This window comes from Spermophilus citellus (genome assembly GCF_964194105.1).
Source record: "Spermophilus citellus genome assembly, chromosome: 11".
Taxonomy (NCBI): Eukaryota; Metazoa; Chordata; class Mammalia; order Rodentia; family Sciuridae; genus Spermophilus; species Spermophilus citellus.
In genome coordinates, this window is record NC_138192.1 from 113,359,075 (window position 1) to 113,383,154 (window position 24,080).

A 24,080-nucleotide genomic window follows, 5' to 3' on the forward strand; every position below is an offset into this window, starting at 1 on the left:
CATATGGATTTCCAGTTTTCCTAGCACTGTTTGTTGAAGAGGCTATGCTTTCTCCTATGTAATTATGGCAACCTTTGTCTAGTATGAGATAACTGTATATATGTGATTTTATCTCTGTGTCTTCATGTCTTTTTTGGTGCCAATATCATGCTGTTTTTGTTATTACAGCTCTATAATATAATTTAAGGTTTGATATTGTGATGTCTCCCAGTAAAGCCTGAATTTCTGAAGCTGATTCCCAACCCACTTGTGTCCTAGCTTTGAAACCTGGTTCTTCTGATTCCTGATTTATAAGATGGAGATAATAATAGTTCTAGCCTCATAGACAGGGTGAGGATAAAATGATTTAATACATGGAAAACTAGTAGAGGAGTACATGGATTATATTAAATACTGTGTAAATGTTATCTCTTCTTGTTACAAATAACAGAGATGTCATTCAGTCAAGTCTAGTTTCTAATAGACAATTTTTTATAACCAGCAGGGAAATGAAAAATAGGCTAATCTCATCTTTGATTTTTATAACCATTACTTTGAACTAAAGTGTTTAATTTACACCTTTTAAGCTTGACATACTATGCCAGTATAATAATTTAAAAAATGTAAATATACCAACCAAAACTAAAATCAAAGAATCACGACTGTTATATTATTTATTTTAATGTAAAGTATTATCTTAATGTTTGTTATTATGTTTGCAATTTTTTAAAGTCCTGTGGCAGTGCTCTCAGAATTATTTTCATTAGAATCTTTTCCATTGCTATTTAATTGCTTAAGCATTAATAAAATATGAATTTTGATTACTTTATAGTTTATATTTGCTTAAAATTTAGGGAATCTTTCACATAAACTAAATTTAACTAAAAAGTTGAATTATAGAAGAAAATTAGAGATTTAGGTAAATTTTATTGAGGAAAACATAGAAATATGTTTTTCACCTTTACTTAAATATTGGTGTTTATTTTGTTTATTTCAATTACAATATTTTAATCAAAATAAAGTGCTACATTGTGAATAATTGATTCAGGAGCTGTGGAAAATTTAGTTTGGTTAAAGATAATTTTAAAAATTTACTATTTTTTAAATATCTCTTTCTAATTTATATTGTCTTATTATACCTGGATATTCTTGTAAAATTTTTGGATATAAGCAGGAAATCATGAGATAGTAGTTAGATATAAATTCAGTTTTTAATGTATTTGGATTGTGTAAAAAATAAAAATACTCATTAAAATATTTTATATCTAAATTTATAAGCTGTATGGAGAAATTTTTTTAAAAAATTACATTTATTTATAAACTTCCTGATGAGGTAATTAGACCCAATATTGAATTTTAACTGAAATCAATTTTCATATAATAATATTCTATATATTTTGAGATTTAAACTTGACAAGATATTCAGAGGTTACCATAACTGAGGCATCTGAAGATGATTATGAATATGAAGAGGTAATTTTTACACTTTTAAGTATTTATTCCATAAATTGATTGCAGTCATTCTCATGAACTATTTTATTTTCTGAAACATATAATCTTTTTCCCTTAAAAGACACTGATTTTCTGGTATAGTGATGCCATCTGCTTTACTCTTCTTTCCTCAGTCTATACCCAAAGGACTTAAAAACAGCATACTACAGGGACACAAGCCACATCAATATTTATAGGAGCACAATTCGCAATAGCTAAGCTGTGGAGTCAACCTAATGCCCTCCAATAGGTGAATGGATTAAAAAATGTGATATATACACCCAATGGAATATTACTCAGCATTAAAAAAGAATAAAATCATGGGATTTGCAGGTAGATGGGTGGAATTGGAGAATATAATGCTAAATGAAGTTAGCCAATCCTAAAAAACCAAATGCTGAATGTTTTCTCTGGTTCAAGGATGCTGATTCATAATGTGGTGGTGGGGGACATGGGAGGATTAGATGAACTCTAGATAGGGCAAAGGGGAAAAGGGGAGGAAGGGGAAAGAGGGGGTATGAGGGTAGGAGAAATGGTGGAATGAGATGGACATCATTACCCTGTGTACATGTAAGAAGACATGAATGGTGTGACTCTACTTTGTGTACCACCAGAAATATGAAAAATTGTGCTCTGTATGTGTAATATGAATTGGAATGCATTCTGCTGTCATATATAACAAGATTAAAAAAAGAAAAAAATTTAGTTGATGTCAAAAAAAGAAATTAGTTATTAAACTGAAGCTACCTATTATCAGTTGGTTAAGAATAAGATGGGAAAATTTTAGTTAGACATTTAGTTTGGATAATATATCTGGCTCTTTTATGTTTTCTATTAATTATTCTTCAAATTCAGCTCCTTATCATTTGCCTTGTGGATCTGTGCTATAGACGGTCATCTCTGTCTAGAAAGCATTTCCCATCGTCTATTCTGTTACTGGCAGGAATTCCCGTATTCCCATTACCCAGCTGGAGCTCAGGACTCATGCCACCTTCCAGCTTAACTGTACTTCTGTAAAATATATTTCCTGTCCCAAACCTTTCCTTTAATTAAGTGTTCCCATGAGACCTATCATTACTTCTGAGACTCAGAGAATAAAGTAACTTTTAGATGGCAGAAGCTGTGAATGAAACTATGTGAAAGCAAGCCTGGCAATATGCGACCTGGAAAATCAATAGACAGGTCAAACAAAGGAGGCAGACCTTTGTCAAAATGGACATAATATGTACCATATGAAGTTACTGAATGTATTTAATACAAAGGGCTGAAAATTGTTTTCAGCACATAAGAAGGATGTGATTAGTGTTAGGTATCCTTAAATAATTATTATCCATTGCATTCTTCTAAGATTTTAATATTCAGTGAAATTTTTAAAATGATAAACTAGAGATTTACTGTTTCTAGTTGTTATGAAAAATATTGGAGAAAACCTGGGATTGGAAGAGTTTTGTGGCATTAAGATAATCTAACATTTTTTTTTTTTCAGAAGAACTGTTAGACTGTATTTGTCTTTATAGATAAAGGCAGTTGTCTGTAGGTAATATTGAATTTATTAGAAGTGACATTGAATGACCTTTTATAAGGAATAAAAGCTGCCTGTTATCTATTTTTCATACATCTTTAGGATGATATGATGTCTTTTATATATTTATTTCTTTGATGCTTTAGTTTGTGAAGAAGAATTATTTATGGAATGAAATACTGTAGTCTCTCCTTATCTGTGGTTTCAATTTCTGTGGTATTACTCATCATCAGTTGTGGTCCAAAAATATTAAATAGAAAATTCCAGAAAAGAGAGAGGAGGGGACTTCCGGGCAAGATGGCGGCTTGAATGCAGCGGGCAGCGGTGGAAAGCTTAGATGAGCCTTTCCACAGCTCCTGTAGCAGCATCTGCCCCAATTTCAGCTGAAGACTGAGGGTCCCCAGGGACTGGAAGAAATCACAGTGCCGGCTTGGAAAGAAGAAGAGGAGCCACAGCCGCCGCCACCGGCGGCCATACCGCTGCGCTCCCCTGAGCGCTGGTCCCTCCCCACCGCCCGGTAACAGGCCGCCGCGCCTCCGCGCTCCCACCACCGCCGCCACAGGCCCACCGGAGCCGGAGCCGGAGGGAGTGGAACGGCCCCGCACCCCGACCGCCGCCGCCGGCGCCTCGGACCGGGCCGCGCCAAAGCCACGTCCCGCCTCGCACGAGGAGGAGGGCGCGTGGCCGTTGTGGGACCTGGACCTGCCGGGACGCGGCGCCGAGTCCGCAGCGCCCGAGCCGAGCGGCCCCTGCCGCTCGAGCGCCCCCGAGGTCCCTGGGCCGCTGAGTGTGGTTTCGCCGCCGCCAGGCCCGCACCGCCGGAGCCCCGCGGAGCCGCTGCCTGGGACGGAGCCCAGGCCTGTGATTGAAAACATCAAGTCATGAGCCAAGGTGGAGGAAATCCATCACGACTTCAGCGCGAACAGTAAGGCTGCAGCCCCAGGTACACGGCTCTATCGGCCCCATCTCCTTCTCCTCGCCGCCTCTCCGCCTTGCTTCTCTCCAGCTGTCTCTCCCCCCAAGCTCAGTCTCTAAATCTAGATTTCAATTTCTTTCCCCCATCCCGCCCGCTCTCCCGCGTGTCTGGTACCCGGCCCCCGCGCCCCGAGGCGCCGCCTCCCCTCCCCCAACCCGCACCCCCTCTCCGGGGGTCCCGAAGGCCGCTGCCGCCGCCTCCCACAGAGCACCATAGAGCAGACTCTTCACCACGCGAATGAGCTGCCGAATTAAATGAAACAGCTGATAAGATGAGAGACAATTTAAAATCCAAGTGAACCGAGAACACGCACTGAGCCCTGATCCGCTGAATTCAAACGCCCGGTCACCTGCTTCCCGCAGACAAGCTGCCCGGCTCCTTCCGCCCCTTCTCCTTCTCCTCTCCGCCTCTCCGCCTTGCTTCTTTCTCCCCAGCTGTCTCCCCTCCCAAGCTCAGTCTCTAAATTTAGATCTCAATTTCTTTCCCCCACCCCACCCGCTCTCCTGCGTGTCTGGTACCCAGACCACGCGGCCCTGAGGCGCCGCCTCCCCTCCCCCAACCCGCACCCCCTCCCCGGGGGTCCCGAAGGCCGCCGCCGCCGCCGCAGCCGCATCCCGAGGAACACCATAGAGCAGAATCTGCACCGCGCGAATGAGCTGCCGAATTATATGAAACAGCTGATAAGATGAGTGACAATTTAAAATCCAAGTGATCCGAGAACACACACTGAGCTCTGACCCGCTGAATTCAAACTCCCGGTCACCTGCTTCCCGCAGACAAACAGCTATGACACTGCATTAATTCATCCGGCTGAAACAACTGGTCAGCCCTTCTCATCATACGAATGTAAATGCCTACCGAGCCTTCATAAGCAATGGCCACTGGTTTGAAACGGGGCTTGGGAGAGGAGGGCCCACACGTTGAATTGGTCGCCCGGCAAAGGGAAACGACGTCATCAGACTGCTGCAGAGGAGATAACTTAGTTGAAACAGGTGTGTGATCCCATAGCCTTACCTCTCCACACATCGGGAAACCCTTAGGGCCCCTCCCAGCTCTCCCGTGAGTGCTACAGCCAGCCCGAGGAAGTCAGGGGTGGTGCGGGTCCCGCGGAGCGGAACCACCACCCCCACCAGGGCTGACAGCTGAGGTTCCTTGCACCAGCTACCGGGGGCGTGGCTACTGGAGGGCAAGTAAAATACGCTGAGGATTCTCAGCCCCAAACTCTACAAGCTTAGGGTCTGAGGGAATGGCAAACTGGAAGAGTGTGCCCAGTCGTTCATGAAAACAGGGGTCCCGGGAGCAGCAGACTTGGCGTGTAGCCAGTATTGTGAGAGGGGGCCTGGCTAGAGAAAAAGTGGGAAGTGACTAGACACAAGAGGAGGCCCTAGACACTCAGGATTGGAGACTCGCCCAGTCTGGGAGGAGCTACTGCACAGTGATTGGTTCCCGCGTATTGACAGGAGTAACTTGACCTGGTGGGCACAGCGCCATCTCCTGGAAGAGAAGTTAATCAAACTCTAAGACTGCATCTATTAGGGTTTTTTTTTTTTTTTTTGATCTGGGTTTTTCTTTCATTTTCATTTTTTCTTTCTTGTTGTTTTACTAATTTTTTTTTCTTTCTTAAAATTTTTTTTTTTAATTTTTTTTTTCTACTAATTTTAATTTAAATTTTTTTTAAATTATTATTATTACTTTATTTTATTATTTTTTTTAAAATCTTTTTCTTTTTTAGTTCCTATTCTTTTACTTCTTTAGTCTTTTCATTTTTCTTATCCTCCCTTTTTTCTTGAATTCTACCTGCCTATTCTCATTCTCTTTAGAGACTTCTTCCCTTCCCTTCAAATACCTTTCCTCCCAAGCATCAAATTAATTTATAGGGTAAACAGTAACTCAACAGTCAAACAGAACAAGAAGCAACATGAGCAGCTTCAAAAAACAAGGAAGAAAAGGAGTACAAACAATGCAGGACAGCCTAAATATTCAGGAGGACCTAGAGTCATCAGATAAATGGTCATATAAAGAACTCAAGGAACACCTTAGACAGATGGAATGGAACCTTAAAGAAGATACAAGACAGCAAATTCAAGCAGCGAAAGAACACATTGAGAATGCATTTCACAAACAGATAAAAGAAGAAGTTAAGCATCTTTATCAGGAGATAGAGGTTATAAAAAATAATCAAACAATAATTCTAGAAATGAAGGAAACGATAAACCAAATGAAAAACTCAATTGAGAGTATCACTAACAGAGTGGAGCAGGTAGAAGCCAGAACGTCAGATAATGAAGACAAAATATACCATCTTGAAAAGAGTCTAGCCAACTCAGAAAGGCTGGTAAAAAATCACGAGAAAAACCTCCAAGAATTATGGGATAACATAAAGAAACCAAACTTACGAGTCATCGGGATAGAGGAGGGCACAGAGATTCAAACCAAGGGAATGAGAAACTTGCTGAATGAGATAATTACAGAAAACTTTCCAGAAATAAAAAAGGAAACAGATATACAAATTGAAGATGCATACAGGACACCGAGCACACAAAATCACAGTAGACCAACGCCAAGACACATTGTTATGAAGATATCCAATATACAGAACAAAGAGAAAATATTAAAAGCTACAAGAGAAAGGAGACAGATTACATTTAGGGGTAAACCAATACGGTTAACCACGGATTTTTCATCACAGACACTGAAAGCAAGAAGGTCATGGAACAATGTATTTCAAACACTGAAAGACAATGGATGCCAACCAAGAATTCTGTATCCAGCAAAATTAAGCTTTAGGTATGACAACGAAATAAAAATCTTTCATGATAAACAAAAGTTAAAAGAATTTGCAGCCAGAAAACCAGCATTGCAAAGCATTTTGAACAAAACACTACAAGAAGAAGAAATGAAAAAGAATAACCAAAACCATCAGTGGGAAGTGCCTCAGTAAAGACAGAGGGCAAGGGGAAAGACAATCATGGAGAAACAAACTAAATTTTTTTTTTTTTTTTAAAAAGGATAAACAATCAAACATGGATGGAAGTTCAAACCACATATCAATAGTAACTCTGAATGTTAATGGCTTAAACTCTCCAATAAAGCGACATAGGCTGGTATCATGGATTAAAAAAACAAATCCAACAATATGCTGCCTCCAGGAGACACATCTGATTGGAAATGACATACACAGGCTGAAGGTGAAAGGATGGGAAAAAATATACCATGCACACGCTCCTCGCAAGCAAGCAGGGGTGGCCATCCTCATATCCAATAAAATTGACTTCAAGACTAAGTTAATCAAAAGGGATAAAGAAAGTCATTATATACTGTTAAAAGGAACCATTCACCAACAAGACATAACAATTATCAATATTTACGCACCAAATAATGGTGCTGCGACATACATAAAACAAATTCTCCTCAAATTCAAGAATCAAATAGACCACAACACAATAATTATGGGAGACTTCAACACACCTCTCTCACCATTGGACAGATCCTCCAAACAAAAGTTAAATAAAGAAACTATAGAACTCAATACCACAATCAATAACCTAGACTTAACTGACTTATATAGAATATATCAACCATCATCAAATGGATATACTTTCTTCTCAGCAGCACATGGATCCTTCTCAAAAATAGACCATATATTATGCCATAGGGCAACCCTCAGTAAATATAAAGGGGTGGAGATAATACCATGCATTCTATCTGATCATAATGGAATGAAACTGGAAATCAATAACAAAAGAAGGAAGGAAAAATCCTACATCACATGGAAAATGAACAATATACTACTGAATGATCAATGGGTTACAGAAGACATAAAGGAGGAAATCAAAAAATTCTTGGAGATAAACGAAAATACAGACACAACATATCGGAATCTATGGGACACAATGAAAGCAGTTTTAAGAGGAAAGTTCATCGCCTGGTGGTCACTCCTCAAAAAAAGAAGAAACCAACAAATAAATGAGCTCACACTCCAACTCAAAGCCCTAGAAAAGGAGGAGCAAAACAACAGCAAATATAGCAGAAGGCAAGAAATAATTAAAATCAGAGCGGAAATTAATGAAATTGAAACAAAAGAAACTATTGAAAAAATTAACAAAACTAAAAGTTGGTTCTTCGAAAAAATAAATAAGATCGACAGACCTCTAGCCATGCTAACAAAGAGAAGAAGAGAGAGAACTCAAATTACTAACATACGGGATGAAAAAGGCAATATCACAACAGATGCTACAGAAATACAGAAGACAATTAGAAATTATTTTGAAAACCTATATTCCAATAAAATAGAGGATAGTGAAGACATCGATAAATTTCTTAAGTCATATGATTTGCCCAGACTGAGTCAGGAGGATACACACAATCTGAACAGACCAATATCAATGGATGAAATTGAAGAAGCCATCAAAAGACTACCATCCAAGAAAAGCCCAGGACCGGATGGGTATACAGCAGAGTTTTACAAAACCTTTAAAGAAGAATTAATACCAATACTTTTCAAGTTATTTCAGGAAATAGAAAAAGAGGGAGCTCTTCCAAATTCATTCTATGAGGCCAACATCACCCTGATCCCGAAACCAGACAAAGACACCTCAAAGAAAGAAAACTACAGACCAATATCTCTAATGAACCTAGATGCAAAAATCCTCAATAAAATTCTGGCGAATCGAATACAAAAACACATCAAAAAAATTGTGCACCATGATCAAGTAGGATTCATCCCTGGGATGCAAGGATGGTTCAACATACGAAAATCAATAAATGTTATTCACCACATCAATAGACTTAAAGATAAGAACCATATGATCATCTCGATAGATGCAGAGAAAGCATTCGACAAAGTACAGCATGCCTTTATGTTCAAAACATTAGAAAAACTAGGGATAACAGGAACTTACCTTGACATTGTAAAAGCTATCTACGCTAAGCCTCAGGCTAGCATCATTCTCAATGGACAAAAGTTGAAGGCATTCCCTCTAAAATCCGGAACAAGATAGGGATGCCCTCTATCTCCACTTCTATTCAATATAGTTCTCGAAACACTGGCCAGAGCAATTAGACAGACGAAAGAAATTAAAGGCATAAAAATTGGAAAAGAAGAACTTAAATTATCACTATTTGCAGATGACATGATTCTATACCTAGAAGACCCAAAAGGGTCTACAAAAAAACTACTAGAACTAATAAATGAATTCAGCAAAGTGGCAGGATATAAAATCAACACGCATAAATCAAAGGCATTTCTGTATATCAGCGACAAAACTTCTGAAATGGAAATGAGGAAAAACACTCCATTCACAATATCCGCAAAAAAAATAAAATACTTGGGAATCAACCTAACAAAAGAGGTGAAAGACCTATACAATGAAAACTACAGAACCCTAAAGAGAGAAATAGAAGAGGATCTTAGAAGATGGAAAAATATACCTTGTTCATGGATAGGCAGAACTAACATCATCAAAATGGCAATATTACCAAAAGTTCTCTATATGTTTAATGCAATGCCAATCAAAATACCAACGGCATTTCTTGTAGAAATAGATAAAGCAATCATGAAATTCATATGGAAAAATAAAAGACCCAGAATAGCAAAAGCAATTCTAAGCAGAAAGTGTGAATCAGGCGGTATAGCGATACCAGATTTCAAACTATATTACAGAGCAATAGTGACAAAAACAGCATGGTACTGGTACCAAAACAGGCGGGTGGACCAATGGTATAAAATAGAGGACACAGAGACTAATCCACAAAGTTACAACTATCTTATATTTGATAAAGGGGCTATAAGCATGCAATGGAGGAAGGATAGCATCTTCAACAAATGGTGTTGGGAAAACTGGAAATCCATATGCAACAAAATGAAACTGAATCCCTTTCTCTCGCCATGCACAAAAGTTAACTCAAAATGGATCAAGGAGCTTGATATCAAATCAGAAACTCTGCGTCTGATAGAAGATAAAGTTGGCTCCGATCTACAGATTGTGGGGTCGGGCCCCAAATTCCTTAATAGGACACCCATAGCACAAGAGTTAACAACTAGAATCAACAAATGGGACTTAATTAAACTTAAAAGTTTTTTCTCAGCAAAAGAAACAATAAGAGAGGTAAATAGGGAGCCTACATCCTGGGAACAAATTTTTACGCCTCACACTTCAGATAGAGCCCTAATATCCAGAGTATACAAAGAACTCAAAAAATTAGACAATAAGATAACAAATAACCCAATCAACAAATGGGCCAAGGACCTGAACAGACACTTCTCAGAGGAGGATATACAATCAATCAACAAGTACATGAAAAAATGCTCTCCATCTCTAGCAGTCAGAGAAATGCAAATCAAAACCACCCTAAGATACCATCTCACTCCAGTAAGATTGGCAGCCACTATGAAGTCAAACAACAACAAGTGCTGGCGAGGATGTGGAGAAAAGGGTACACTTGTACATTGCTGGTGGGACTGCAAATTGGTGCGGCCAATTTGGAAAGCAGTTTGGAGATTCCTGGGAAAGCTGGGAATGGAACCACCATTTGACCCTGCTATTGCCCTTCTCGGACTATTCCCTGAAGACCTCAAAAAAGCATGCTACAGGGATACTGCCACATCAATGTTCATAGCAGCACAATTCACAATAGCTAGACTGTGGAACCAACCCAGATGCCCTTCAATAGATGAATGGATAAAAAAAATGTGGCATCTATACACAATGGAGTACTATGCAGCAATAAAAAATGACAAAATCATAGAATTTTCAGGGAAATGGTTGGTACTAGAGCAGATTATGCTTAGTGAAGCTAGCCAAACCCTAAAAAACAAATACCAAATGTCTTCTTTGATATAATGAGAGCAACTAAGAACAGAGCAGTGAGGAAGAGTAGGAAGAAAAAATTAACATTAAACAGAGACTTGAGATGGGAGGGAAAGGGTGAGAAAAGGGAAATTGCATGGAAATGAAGGGAGACCCTCATTGCTAAACAAAATTACACATAAGAGGTTGTGAGGGGAATGGGAAAATAAACAAAGAGAGAAATGAATTACAGTAGATGGGATAGAGAGAGAAGTTGGGAGGGGAGGGGAGGGGGGATAGTAGGGGATAGGAAAGGTAGCAGAATACAACAATTACTATTAGGGAATTATGTAAAATTGTGGATGTGTAACCGACGTGATTCTGCTATCTGCATTTGGGGTAAAATTGGGGGTTCATAACCCACTTCAATCTAATGTATGAAATATCATATGTCAAGAGCTTTGTAATGTTATGAACAACCAATAAAAAAAAAATAAAAAATTAAAAAAAAAAAAGAAAAAAAAAAAAAAAGAAAATTCCAGAAATAAATATTTCATAAGTTTTAAATAACTTTTATTGTAGTATATTATTATAATATTTATTATTAGGTTTTTAAATTGCTCACTGTGCCTAATTTATTAATTAAACTTTATTACATATGTGTATGTATGGAACAAATATAGCACATATAAGGTTTGGTACAATCTGTGGTTTTGGTTATCTGTAGAATGTCTTAGGACATATTCTCTGTCAATAAGAGGGAGCTATTTTATGTCACTTTATATTTCTGCTCTCTTCCTATTTTCTTCCTTGTGATCTAGATACCAGATGACAATTTCAGTATTCCAGAAGGTGAAGAAGATCTGGCAAAAGCAATTCAGATAGTCCAAGAGCAGGCTACAGATACTCAAATTTTGGTGAGTATCAATATTGAATACTATTGTATCCTATAGTTTAGCATTAATACTTTTTATATGAAGTTTTAAAAATCATTTAAACTTTAAGTACTTTGTTATATGATGCCTATCACCTATGTTTTCTTCTTCCATTTCATTTTGTCATTGATCCTTACTTAAAGTAAGCAGTCTTATTTATTCTCATTTGGATTGTCGTCCTCCACATCATGACCCCTCTTCCATGACTGCAACAAGAGATACTTTCCTTCAGAACTCTGATTAATCTCATGGATATTAAACCAAAAAATTTCAACACTCATGTTCAGAATTTGGTATTATATGCATATTAATCCAGCTGGCTTTATAAACATTTGCATCTATTTTTCATGGAAATATTCAGCCTTTAGGGAATGCTTAATATGTTATAAGATTTTCTTGTAAGGTGTGCAAACTAATTTCATTAAGGAATATGATATAGGATGCTTTTTGATTTTAATAACAAAACACATAAGACTGATGACATAGCTATAAAATTAAAAAAACATTTAAAATTTATAATAATTTAATGATGCTACCAAAAATATTTTAAGAGCTTTATATTTTCATACAAATATTAATTAATTAAAAGTGATATTTTTGTTTAGTTGAAACTTTGACTTCTTCAGGGTAAGAAAATATGTGAGACGTTATACCATATTATATCCTATTTCAAATTTTCCATATTTGATAGATTTGCTTAATCTAGAATTAACCTCCTTTACTAATTATCTACTTAGTCAGATTGGGAAAATAAAAACTCATGAGGAAGATTTCATGAAGTCACAATTGATTTATACTGTTAAAAATGAGGGCTCCATCTCATAGTAAACTGCATTTTCTAATCTATCCTTTAGAAAAGTTCTTTCCAGGTAGCCACAAGTGAGGTCTTCTACTACACAGACTTTTTAGTCTGTTTAATTTCTCAATGCATTAATTAATAGGAATAGTTTTATTATTTATTTATTTATTATCTGTGGTTCTGGGGATTGAATCTAGAGGCGTTCTACCACAGAGTTACTTTCCCTGGCCATTTTTTTTTTTTTTAAATTTTGAGAGGGCCTTGAACTGGTGATCTTCCTGTCTCAGCCTCCCAAGTAGGAATTAGAGGTATGTGCTACTGAGTTATAGGAATAGTTTGAAGATAGGGCATTTTTGAATGAATTACAACTTTTAATCAATCATCTTACCTCTTGCTTTGCATCATTTATATAAAGACGGATTCTTAAAAATATTTTATGTACCACTCATTTGTATTGGTATTTGGGAAAGTAGATATGTCTAGTACAGTGCTTTGAACATAGTTGGCACTAAATAGTTGAGTTAGTGAATGAGTAAATAAATCAAAGAAAGAAATAGAAATCAAACTGTAAATTTGCTTCTTTGCATCTGTTATCATGCTCAAATGTGTTTGTAAATGCAAAGATAATCAAAGGAGGATAGTTGGGGAAGAAATATTGTAAATTGTAGTATCTTTCATATCTATTGAGCCTAATATCTATAATTATTCTTCCATCTATTTTCAGAAGCTTTTAAAAATCATAACCTTGCAGGAATTAACTTCTATGGATTTATAGAATTTAGTTATATTTCAACATGGTTTTGAGTTCTTTGGTTCTTTAGAGAAACAGTGCTATGTGGAAAATTCACAGAAGTTTCCCTTATGCTATTAAAATTAAATATGGATTCATTTTATCATAAATATATTTGTGATATTTTATAATTTATTTTTTATTTTAATCTCCAAAAAGTAGCTTTGACTTGTGGCTTGGGCTTTCTGTTTTAAAGAATATTTATTTCTTACAAAATCATTTTTCTTTCATTATCTTATTACATTGGTCATAAACAAGATATATTTTCTTATATGTTAGAGGATGCAGTAGGAATGAGATCTTTAAACATTTACATTAAAGATAACAAGTAAAATGTCATGGTACTATTAGAAAAGTTAAGTAGAAATACAGTAAATATTCTTATTAAGAAATTAATAGACTTAAAAAGTTGATATTTAAATAAGTTGTTATAATTTTTTAAAAAATTGGTGTATAGACTACAAGTTAGAGAATTGATGGTGTGCTTTATTTTAGAAGCATATTTTTAAAAAATTAATTTTATTTTTAACTGACAAAAACATAAAAAATTATGTGTATTAGTGGAATAATATGGTGTTTTGGAATCTGTACGCATGTAATGTTTAAATCTGGGTAGTCATACCTATCTCCTCAACATTATTTATTCTTGGTAAAACCTTAAGTCTTTCTTCTAGCTTTTTGAAATGTACAGTATATTATTGTTACCTGTAGTCACTATGTTACACAGTACTACACTAGAACTTCTTCTTCCTGTCTAATCATAGTTTAGTTATCTATTGATCAGTTTTTCCCTAAATTGTGTATTTGAAACACTGCCTGTTTTTTTAGTAGGTACCGTGGTCTGAATTCTGAATAAAATGTATTTTCATTATATTTGAAGTGATTCTTGAAAAAAATAATAGGAGATGTTATTAATTTAACATTTGGGTAGTTAAGTTATGCTACTTATTGTTTCTTAAAACTGAAGTCTTTTCCAAGTCTTAATATAAGTAAAGATGGGAATATATACATATGTAAGCACACATGCACGCATACATTTCTTTCTCTAAGTGTGTGCACATTCTTGAGATATATGCATGTAATTGTATGAAAAGAAAGTACTACTTCCATTTTAGCTGGGTTTCCCCATCTAAATTGTGAGCTTTTTATAAGTATGCTATCATCATTTTTTGGATAATTTTTTAGCCTCTTTGGTTCTTGGTTGTTTTGTTAATTTTTGAGGTTCAGTCTCAAAGGTCCTTTATATTGCTGCCATTTGATATTAATTTCCAAGTTTTATAAAATCAGAGTTTTAATCTTTAAAGATAATAGTAGGGTACTCAACTCATATAAATGTGAGATTTCCTGACAGGTTCTCTTTCCTCTTCCTCCTTTTCTCCTTTCTATTTCTCTTCCTCCTCTTCTTGCACCTTCTTCTCCTCTAAGAATTTAGGTAGACATTAAGCATTTCTATAGAACATTCAAGTATTTTTGGAGAAGGCTAATTGACGACTAACCCAGGCTATATTGTTGGTTAGCATATTTTTCAGTAGTTTTCAAAGTATTGTAGGAAGTATGTTTGAGGTCCCCAGAACCCTCTCAGAGTTTTTATTTTGTTCTCTATTTTCTAACCATCTGTCTGAGATTGGATTTTCTTCATATAGCTCAACTAAGACAACATACCACAACAGGTTAAATACTGAGAAAATGCTTTAATTTATAACAGTGCCACTTTTCTTAGTAATTATTTTCTGTTTTGGAAAATGTAGTTATTTTTTATAAAAATATGTTAATCTATGTTAGCATGTAAATCTTTTATTATAAATTAAATAAATATTTTAAAATTTAATTTATGATATGATAAGTCTTGATTGATATAATCTCATGTAAAAATAGTCTCTGGAGTATTTGGCAATTTTTAAGAGTAGAAAAGTGTTCTGGAGATTATAAAATTTAATAAGTTTTAATGAATTATATCCTAAGATATTTTTAGTATCCTTGGTAAGAAATATATTGGCTAACAAGAAAAGTAGTCTAGGATTAGTAAATTTAGATTCATTTTATTTAGACCTTGATCTCATGTGAGATTAGTGCAATTATTTCAAATTTTGCATATCATAGTGTTAATGAATTAAATACACAAAATAATTTTAATTATTTATAGGCTCAGTTGCTAAGTCATAATAAAAAGAACTATTTGTCATTAGTAAGTTTCCATTTTCTTGAGGTACACATTTAATTTCAATTTAAATAACCAGGCTCCTTGTGCTCAAAGCCTTACCTATAGACTAGCCAACCTGTTATATTTGGCTTAAAGTGAATTGAGGAATGAATGTGATGGAATTCCCAAATAAAATGAGTTTTATGTTTTAAGACCACTTGGATTTTTTACCCCCTTTGGCACTGGGGATTGGAACCCAGGGGTGTTTAGCCAAATCACAGCCCTTCTTATTTTTAATTTGAGACAGAGTAAGAATACCTGTATTTTAATATTATTTTCTTTTTTCACTGGTCAACATCAGTTTTCAGAGGAAACCACTGACTTTAGAAATAGTTCAAAGTAAGATAATTTTGGTATGTGTGAGTCAGTACTTCTGTGTAATTCTATCTGTCTTCATCTCTCATATTCTTCTCCTCATCTTCATCCCTCACTTAGTCTCTTGGACCTGTGTTTTGTCTTCTCTCAGGTGAGCTACTGCATGCAACTGTGCTTCCTTCTCTCCTGCTTAAATGATGTTTCCAAATGCAGATTTGAATTTATCTCTTAAAACTTAAATCCTCACTGTCACCACCCTTCTACCTGCCTTTGACTTTTTGATATGCTTGCTGTCTTTCCAATGTATCTTTGGTCCTTCTGCTGTTAAGATCTTGAGTACAAATGAATTGAACTGTCACACCTTGTCTTTGCCGCAGTTCTTTTTCTTGCCTTGAATTTCCATGTCTCTTTCTTTGCCAGTTGAACTTCCTTGTTTTCTATAAAGTCAACCCGAGTCTTCTTAAAAGTCCTCATTTACCTATCCAAGATAATTGAAGTACTTTTCTCCTTTATATATTGATTTATCTAGCAAATCACTATATCAATAGTGACATAACATAGAAAACTCTACTTAAAAAATGTCAACTTTAGAACTGTCATTGTGAAATGAAGGTACTTGGCCAGAGCCACTTTTATTTATCTTCAGATTTCTGAGTCCATAAGAGTAGAATATTTTTAGTAATTCAGCAATCTGTAAAGTGATGCACATTTTTGCTAGTCTGTGTTCATTGCTTTTTTGTGTGCTTTTTCTGGGGAGTTTTATTAATATCACAATTTAGCTACAAAGTCATAATGAGAGTTGTAAATAATGTATAATTGAGATAAAAGTGCTACTTAAATTATGTAAATATGCATATTGGTTGTGTGTATGATGTCTGTGTAAATTTATGAACAGGCCTTTGTAATCTAATCTTATTATAAATAGAAGAGTTCTATATTGTAATGCTTAGTTTTTACTCAAGCAGTCTTTCAATTCCTGAGACAGGACTGTGTTTTGTTGAATTCCTCACAACTTTCACAGTGTTTAGCACATGGGGAATGTTCACCAAATATATGTTGAGTAAATATTTTGTGTAAAAATACAAGAGACATTTATTATCACATTATAGCTTGGAGTGTGTGTGTATATTGTGTAAATACAGAAGGACTGTGGGTTAAGGTATAGGTATATCAGGATTAGAGGTGTTAAATAAGAACCATACTTGATTCTCATTAAAAGCCCTCATTTATGTATCCAAGATATTCGAAGTACTTTTCTCCTTTATATATTGATTTATCTAGCAAATATATTTATATTGCTAGTTAAATCAATATGTAATTATCTTGGATAAGTAAATGAGGGTTTTTAAGGAGACTCAACTATGATTCTTACTTAACACCTCTAATCCTGATATACATTTATATGTATAAGTAAGAACCACAGCAGGTGAGGTGGTTGTATTTCTGTTCCATGTGAGTGTTTCAGGGTATGTGTTTCAGATATGTTCAGGAAGAGATAGAAACTACCCATTACTTGATTTGTTTTATTTATACAGTGGCTTATGTGATATACTTGATTTATCTGATTTTATATGTCACTTACTGAAATATCTCCATTTTTCTAGGCTAGCTATCAAAAGATGTTCTGTCAATATGGTAAATGAAAATAAGAGCCATCAGATGTCTCCAGCAAGGAGTCAGCTGTCTCATGTACTGTGAAAGAGCCATAGACAGTGTGTAAACAAATGGACATAGTTGTGTTCTCTTAAACTTTATTCATGAGAACAGTTAGCTGACTCCTGATAGAAGTACTTACTTTCATTATAGAATATAGCTTCTTCAATCACACATTTCTTCCATAGTTTTTCTAAAAATAAATATACCAAAATTGTTATATTCAAAAGGTTCCTACATTATTATCCACCCGCTCCTCCTTTTTAAGTATATTATGTGCTATTGGAAGGGAAAGCTCACCTCCTTAGTGAAAGAATCCAATTACACTGTTGCCTCAGGGTCTTTGCTCTACCTGATACACATCTGAAACACAAGTCATTCTTTTTTGTCTAGATTTGTGCTAATATAGCACTGTATCCAGTGATGATCATAATACTGATAGCATTTGCAAAACAGACATGTTTGTATTTTTTTAAAAATCAGCTATATGCCATTCATGCCTGTGTTGGATCTTAAACAAAGTGAAGCATTTTATAAATGCTTGTTTGGAGATATATGGTAGACTTTTCACAAAGAAACAGATCTTAATTGAATCACCACATCATAATGACATATTTGGAATCAGGTGCAATCAAAGATCTAAAAGTGCATTTCAAGGTATTCTCAAGTAAAAAAAAAATCCATTCAACCTAATATGTTTGGTAGAAAAGTTAGGCAGGTTTATTGGCTATACAATATAGCAAGGATGAAAACTTCAGTTTAAAAATTCATAATTTGTCTACACTGGCTTTTCTTCTAGCTGATGAAATTTCAGGAACTTTCACTGAATGAAAGTCACAAATGCCTGAGAAGCCAGTAAAGTTACTGATTGGCTTGGAAATATTTACGTGTGTCCTAGGATAAGAAGACACATTTACAGGGCAGCTATTATGAAGACAAACAACAACAAGTGTTGGTGAGGATGTAGGGAAATAGATACACTGATATACTGATGGTGGGACTGCAAATTGGTACAGCCAATATGGAAAGTAGTAGGGAGATTTCTTGGAAAATTGGGAATGGAATCACCATTTGACCCAGCTATCCCTCTCCTCAGTCTGTATCCAAAGGACGTAAAAACAGCATACTATAGGGACACAGCCACATCAATGTTTATAGCAGCACAATTCAAAATAGCTAAACTGTGGAACCAACCAAGATGTCCTTCAATAGATGAATGGATTAAAAAATGTGATATATATATATATATCACATTTTTTTATATATATATATATATATATATATATATATAATGGAATATTTGCAGTAAAAGAGAATAAAATCATGGCATTTACAGGTAAATGGATGGAGTTAGAGAAGATAATGCTAAGTAAAGTTAGCCAATCCCCAAAAAACAAATGCCGAATATTTTCTCTGATATAAGGAGGCTGATTCATAGTGGGGTAGGGAGAGGGAGCATGGGAGATATAGACGAACTCTAGGTAGGGCAGCAGGGTTGGAGGGGAAGAGAGGGGGCATGGGGTTAGAAATGATGGTGGAATGGGATGGACATTATTATTCAAAGTACATGTATGAAGACACAGATTGGTGTGAATATACTTTGTGTACAACCAGAGATACAAAAAATTGTGCTCTATATGTGTAATAAGAATTGTAATGCTGTCACATATAAATAAAAAAAAATTAAAAAAATAATAAAAAAAGAAGACACATTTACAATGATGTTGCTGTACTGTCACCAGTATAATTTCTGCCAAATTTGTGGTCTTTCTATGAATGCATGAAGAAGAGATTTCTGAGTATCCACAATAACATAAGACAGCATGGGAGGTGGGAAAATTTCATAGTGAGTGTTCATCTCAGTGATATCAAACATAGAAGAAATATATCAAATCATAGAAGAACTTCAGAAAAGAGCAGTGCCACATAGAAAATGAATGTGAACATATTCTCTGAGAGCTATACTTTAAAACAACAGTCTTCATCATGTGCAAGACTTCAAAATAGACTTAATGATTATGAAAGTCTTCTAAATCCTATGGACTACATATGTGCAGTTGCCCATAATCTATCTTTGTAGTGTGTATTTTCATGATGAATTTTTTTTCTTTTTTTCCATTCCACTATTTTAAGTTAACATCATTATTATATTTTTAGTATTCACTGTCCTTTGTATTTCATCTTCATATGATTTATAGTATTGGACGTCAAAATTTTGTGAAGATTTTTAGATAACTAATTCATTTTACACAGTTTTTTTTTTGCAAGTTTGGCTTTGCAAAAGTGCATTAAAACATTATTGACTTTGTATATAAGCATTGCAAGTTTGTAAAAACCTTGAAACTTCCTCAGTAAATGAATTGATGTCCTTTTTTTATACATGTGCATTTGTGAAAAATGTTTCTTGAGATTGTAGCTTTTGTGTGACTACATATGTGTTTGTGTGACCCATCCTGGTTTTTGATTGATTTCATCAAAGATTGAGATTGTTCATGATGGTACTTCATATGATTACAGTTATAAAACTGTGTGCACATAATTACTAACTATAGTGGTATATATATCTTTTGCTTTTTAAAAATATGGTTTTAGTTGTTGATGGACCTTTATTTTATTTATTTGTTCATATGTGGTGCTGAGAATCAAAAGTGCCTCACACATGCCATGCAAGTGCTCTGCCACTGAGCCACAACCCCAGCCTGCCTTTTTTTTTTTTTTTTTAAAGATAGAGTGAGAGGTGTGAGAGAGAGAGAGAGAGAGAGAGAGAGAGAGAGAGAGAGAGAGAGAGAGAGAGAGAGAGAGAGAGAGAATTTTTAATATTTATTTTTTAGTTCTCGGCGGACACAACATCTTTGTTGGTATGTGGTGCTGAGGATCGAACCCGGGCCGCACGCATGCCAGGCGAGCGCGCTACCGCTTGAGCCACATCCCCAGCCCTGCCTTTTGTTTTTAACCTATTTTTTATGAATAAGTTTGTCTGTTTACATCAGTTATACCTGTACAACTGTACTTAGTATACCTGAATGTTTATGCTGATAAAAATGTTTGTTATTGTTGCCTATATTATTGTGTGAAGTGGCATTTGATGTGTTCTGTCATGATATTGTTTCTTAAATCATTTAAATAAGTAATATCTTTTTAAAGAGTTAAAAATTTTTTAGAATTATATTTTTGGGATTTTGGTCCTTCAGGATCTTATACCTTAGGAATTTTGATCATTCTGGATTTCAGTACTTGAGGTTTTTTTTTTTTTTTTGAGATTATGACTCAAACCTCATATTTCAGTGCAGTCTTCCTCCACCAAATAGGGAGTTACCAAATGCATGGTAGCTCCCTATTTCCGTGCATGTTCTTGCCTTAAGCTTGCCTCTCCCTATCTTTAAGCCTCTGCTTTCTACCCCTACCCTTGCCCCCAGCACTTAGTACTCTCTGCCATGTTGTATATGTTTTATTTAGTCATCCATATTCTGTCTTCATTCATATGACTGTCACATATGAGGGCAGACACTTGTTTGTTTTCATCAGTGCTTTAAGCCTAGGGATTAAAATAGTCCCTGGCATTTAATATTTAAGAAAAATTGTTAAAAAATGAATGAATGAATGAATGAAAACCTATTTGTACCACTAATCAGAGCATTTATGTTTACAGAATTAATAATTTTATATTTATATTTCAGGAGCAGAAAACAGTTCTTCCTTCAAGGCATGCAGTTCCTGAAGTAATAGAAGACTTTCTCTGCAATTTTCTGATCAAAATGGGAATGACCAGAACTCTTGATTGCTTTCAATCTGAATGGTAAACAATTTTGTGGGTAAATAGTTCTCTAGAAATGGTAATAGCATTTACTGTGTGTATGTTCAACTGCCTTAAAAGACTGTGAAGTGATGCAATTTACACAGATAGAAACCTTTCCTATCTTCACCTTTGAAACTACAACACACACTCATATAAACACGTAAGTGCACAGATACACAATCATGTATAGTTGCCAAGAAATTTTATTAAACATCTTTCTAAAATATTCAAATTTAATTATCTTTAAAAAATATTAAGAAAATTGAATATCTCCTGGAGTTAAATAACAAAAATATTTTTATGAAATATTTTCCTACTGTTTTTGTGTAATTTCTAATGGTGTTGTTTCCTACACTGACATTCTGTTAACAGTACTACATTGCTTGCTTTATGAATTGTTAAACACCTGCCTTTCCCATCTTATGTACCTGATTATTTTTGAATGTATAGTCTTTCCTTTAGAAGTTAGGGTCATTGTATTTTCAAATATTATCTAAAAATAAGATTTTTCTGTTATAATTGAAAATTTAAGTAACTTACTGATTATGAAAATCAGCTGGCATGCGGTTTTATTCCTTTGCTATAACAATAAGGTCACCAGGCATATTTTTGAATTCCTGGCATTCTTTAAAATAATACTATTAAATGACTGGATTTGAAATATTTTTTATTTTTAATAATCATTGTATGTTGTAGAAAGAGAGAAATAAAATATGTATATATAAGATATATACAGATTAATCTATACTGTTTTGGATTAAATCCTGATTTTTAAATGTTGAGGTAATTTGCAATTTTTACTAATCTGGTTGTGATATAATTCTAATTTTATGTTTTTTTTCCCATCTCATATACTGAGAACATGCATATAAGAATAATTGGTTTCATTGTTTAATCATATTGAATGTGAATAAATTTAATAAATACCAATTTTTATTAATACAATCTAAGAAAAAAATTGAGTTTGGTGGTAGAAAAATAATACTGCTTATTTTAAAACTGCAAATTGTGTGAATGATTTAAAAAATGTTCTGAAGAAATAATGATAGATATATTAGAAAATACATTTTTATAAATGTATGTCAGTGATTAATTTGCAAGTGATGAAATGAGAAATTAATATGATTCAATTACTTTTTTGTCTTCTAAGAATGTGTGTTAGGAAGCATGGTACTTAACTTGTTAGGCCAGTGTGAAGTGTGAAATGATTCCCTTAGAGAAATATCCATCCAAATAGACTTTTAGTAATTAGATAATTGTTATCATCCTTTAAAATTGATCGCTCTGAATTGATGAGATGACATTTTAGGAAACTATGTGATTACTGGGATGCAGTGTGATGTTGCAGTTAGAAGGTAACAATTATGTACTGTGTCTTTTTATAATATAGGTTTAGTAATATTATAGTTAAGATAATTTTAACCTTATCTCTAGCTTCTAGTTTAAATCCCTAGCTGCTATATCTGCAATGTATTGGATAATTATTTCACATGAAACATTTTCATTTTGATCAGAAACCTTTTCCTGTATTATGGGATATTTATGTATTATTTTCATCACTTTTCTTACCGTAAAAACCACTAGTATATATCTTTGCTTTGAATTCACTTGATCTTGCAAAAGGAAACCAAACAATGTTTTCTTGTTGTTAATTTGTGAAAAGCAAAAGAAAACAAAAAACTGGGCAGTAAACTTTGACTTATGTCTTTCAATTCTCAAGTAGTAAATCCTTTAAGTCCTGAGTCAGAAAACTAAGCCCCTTTGGCCAAACCTGGCCTGCCCTCCTGATTTCGTAAATAAAATTTTATTGGAATATAGCCATGATCTATCTTTTAGGTATTTGTCTGTGACTGTTTTCATGCAACAAAAGAAAAGGTAACTAGTCACAGCAGGGACTATGTAGCCTGCAAAGCAGTTTTTGCGATTTCTAAAATATTAAATTTCTGGCCCTTTTCAAAAAGAGTTTTCAATCCCTGCCTTTTATAATATATATGTGAATGTATTAGGAATTTGCTCTATGAATCACCAAAACATTTTCATTCTGGGGTTAGTCAATGCTATTTTTATGTCTATTTTAGGAATACTCTATGGAGAATGGTAATTTACCTTGGAGGAGGGCAAAATCAAAGAGCAGCATATGTCAGCCACCTCCCTTCCTAACTGGACTGTTCTCCTGGCTGTTAATGTGTTCAGTATTCATTCACTTTTAATGTACATTCTTGGCTCTTCTTTGCCTTTCCCTTTTATTAGCACACTTTCTCTGACTCTTTCTCTCTTTCCAGCGAATGCTTTGAAAACAGAGTTTTTAATTTAGTCTTTCTTTATTTTTTGATTAATATTTTCATCCTTGGTTCTTTCTAATTTGGCCTCTTTTCCAACCATTTCAGTGAAGGTAGGGTGTTAGTAAAAATTCTATCAAAGGTAATAGGATGATTATTTATAATATTTAATTACTAATTTAATTTACTTATTATAGAAGAGACTGTAAATTAAGAATACTTTTTTTTTTAGTTTATAAAGATATATGTTGCAGCTTTCAGCCAATAAAAATTGGCATAATATATAATTATCCAATTGTGGGCAGTATAGTTACAATTTTCTAGGGATAGTGAGGTAACAAAGGCAGAGCCTAGAATTAAAACTTCTGTTGAAAAAGCCCTTACATTCCCAGTATTATAGGAAGTATATGTGGTGTTTTGTATAGATTACTGACTCAGTAAATACTACACAACTACTTGTTCCGTCATCATTTAAATCTATCAATGTTTCTTCAGTTGATGAGTTGGCTTTTGGTTATGTGTCACTTAAGAACTAAACACAGGAATGTTCTGACTCT

At 34.7% G+C, this 24,080-nt stretch overlaps 1 protein-coding gene across 3 annotated transcripts in view; it reads left to right on the top strand.

Annotated features, from left to right (window-relative positions):
• The window catches only part of SPAG16 (sperm associated antigen 16), a 164,243-nt gene that overhangs the window by 10,523 nt on the left and 129,640 nt on the right, over window positions 1–24,080 (top strand). For all 3 annotated transcript variants that reach the window (XM_081261962.1, XM_081261961.1, XM_081261963.1), the window contains exons 2-4: window positions 1,406–1,452; window positions 11,578–11,673; window positions 21,126–21,244. In XM_081261962.1, coding sequence (XP_081118088.1) covers window positions 1,406–1,452; window positions 11,578–11,673; window positions 21,126–21,244 — 262 coding nt within the window. The remainder of the gene's footprint in view (window positions 1–1,405; window positions 1,453–11,577; window positions 11,674–21,125; window positions 21,245–24,080) is intronic.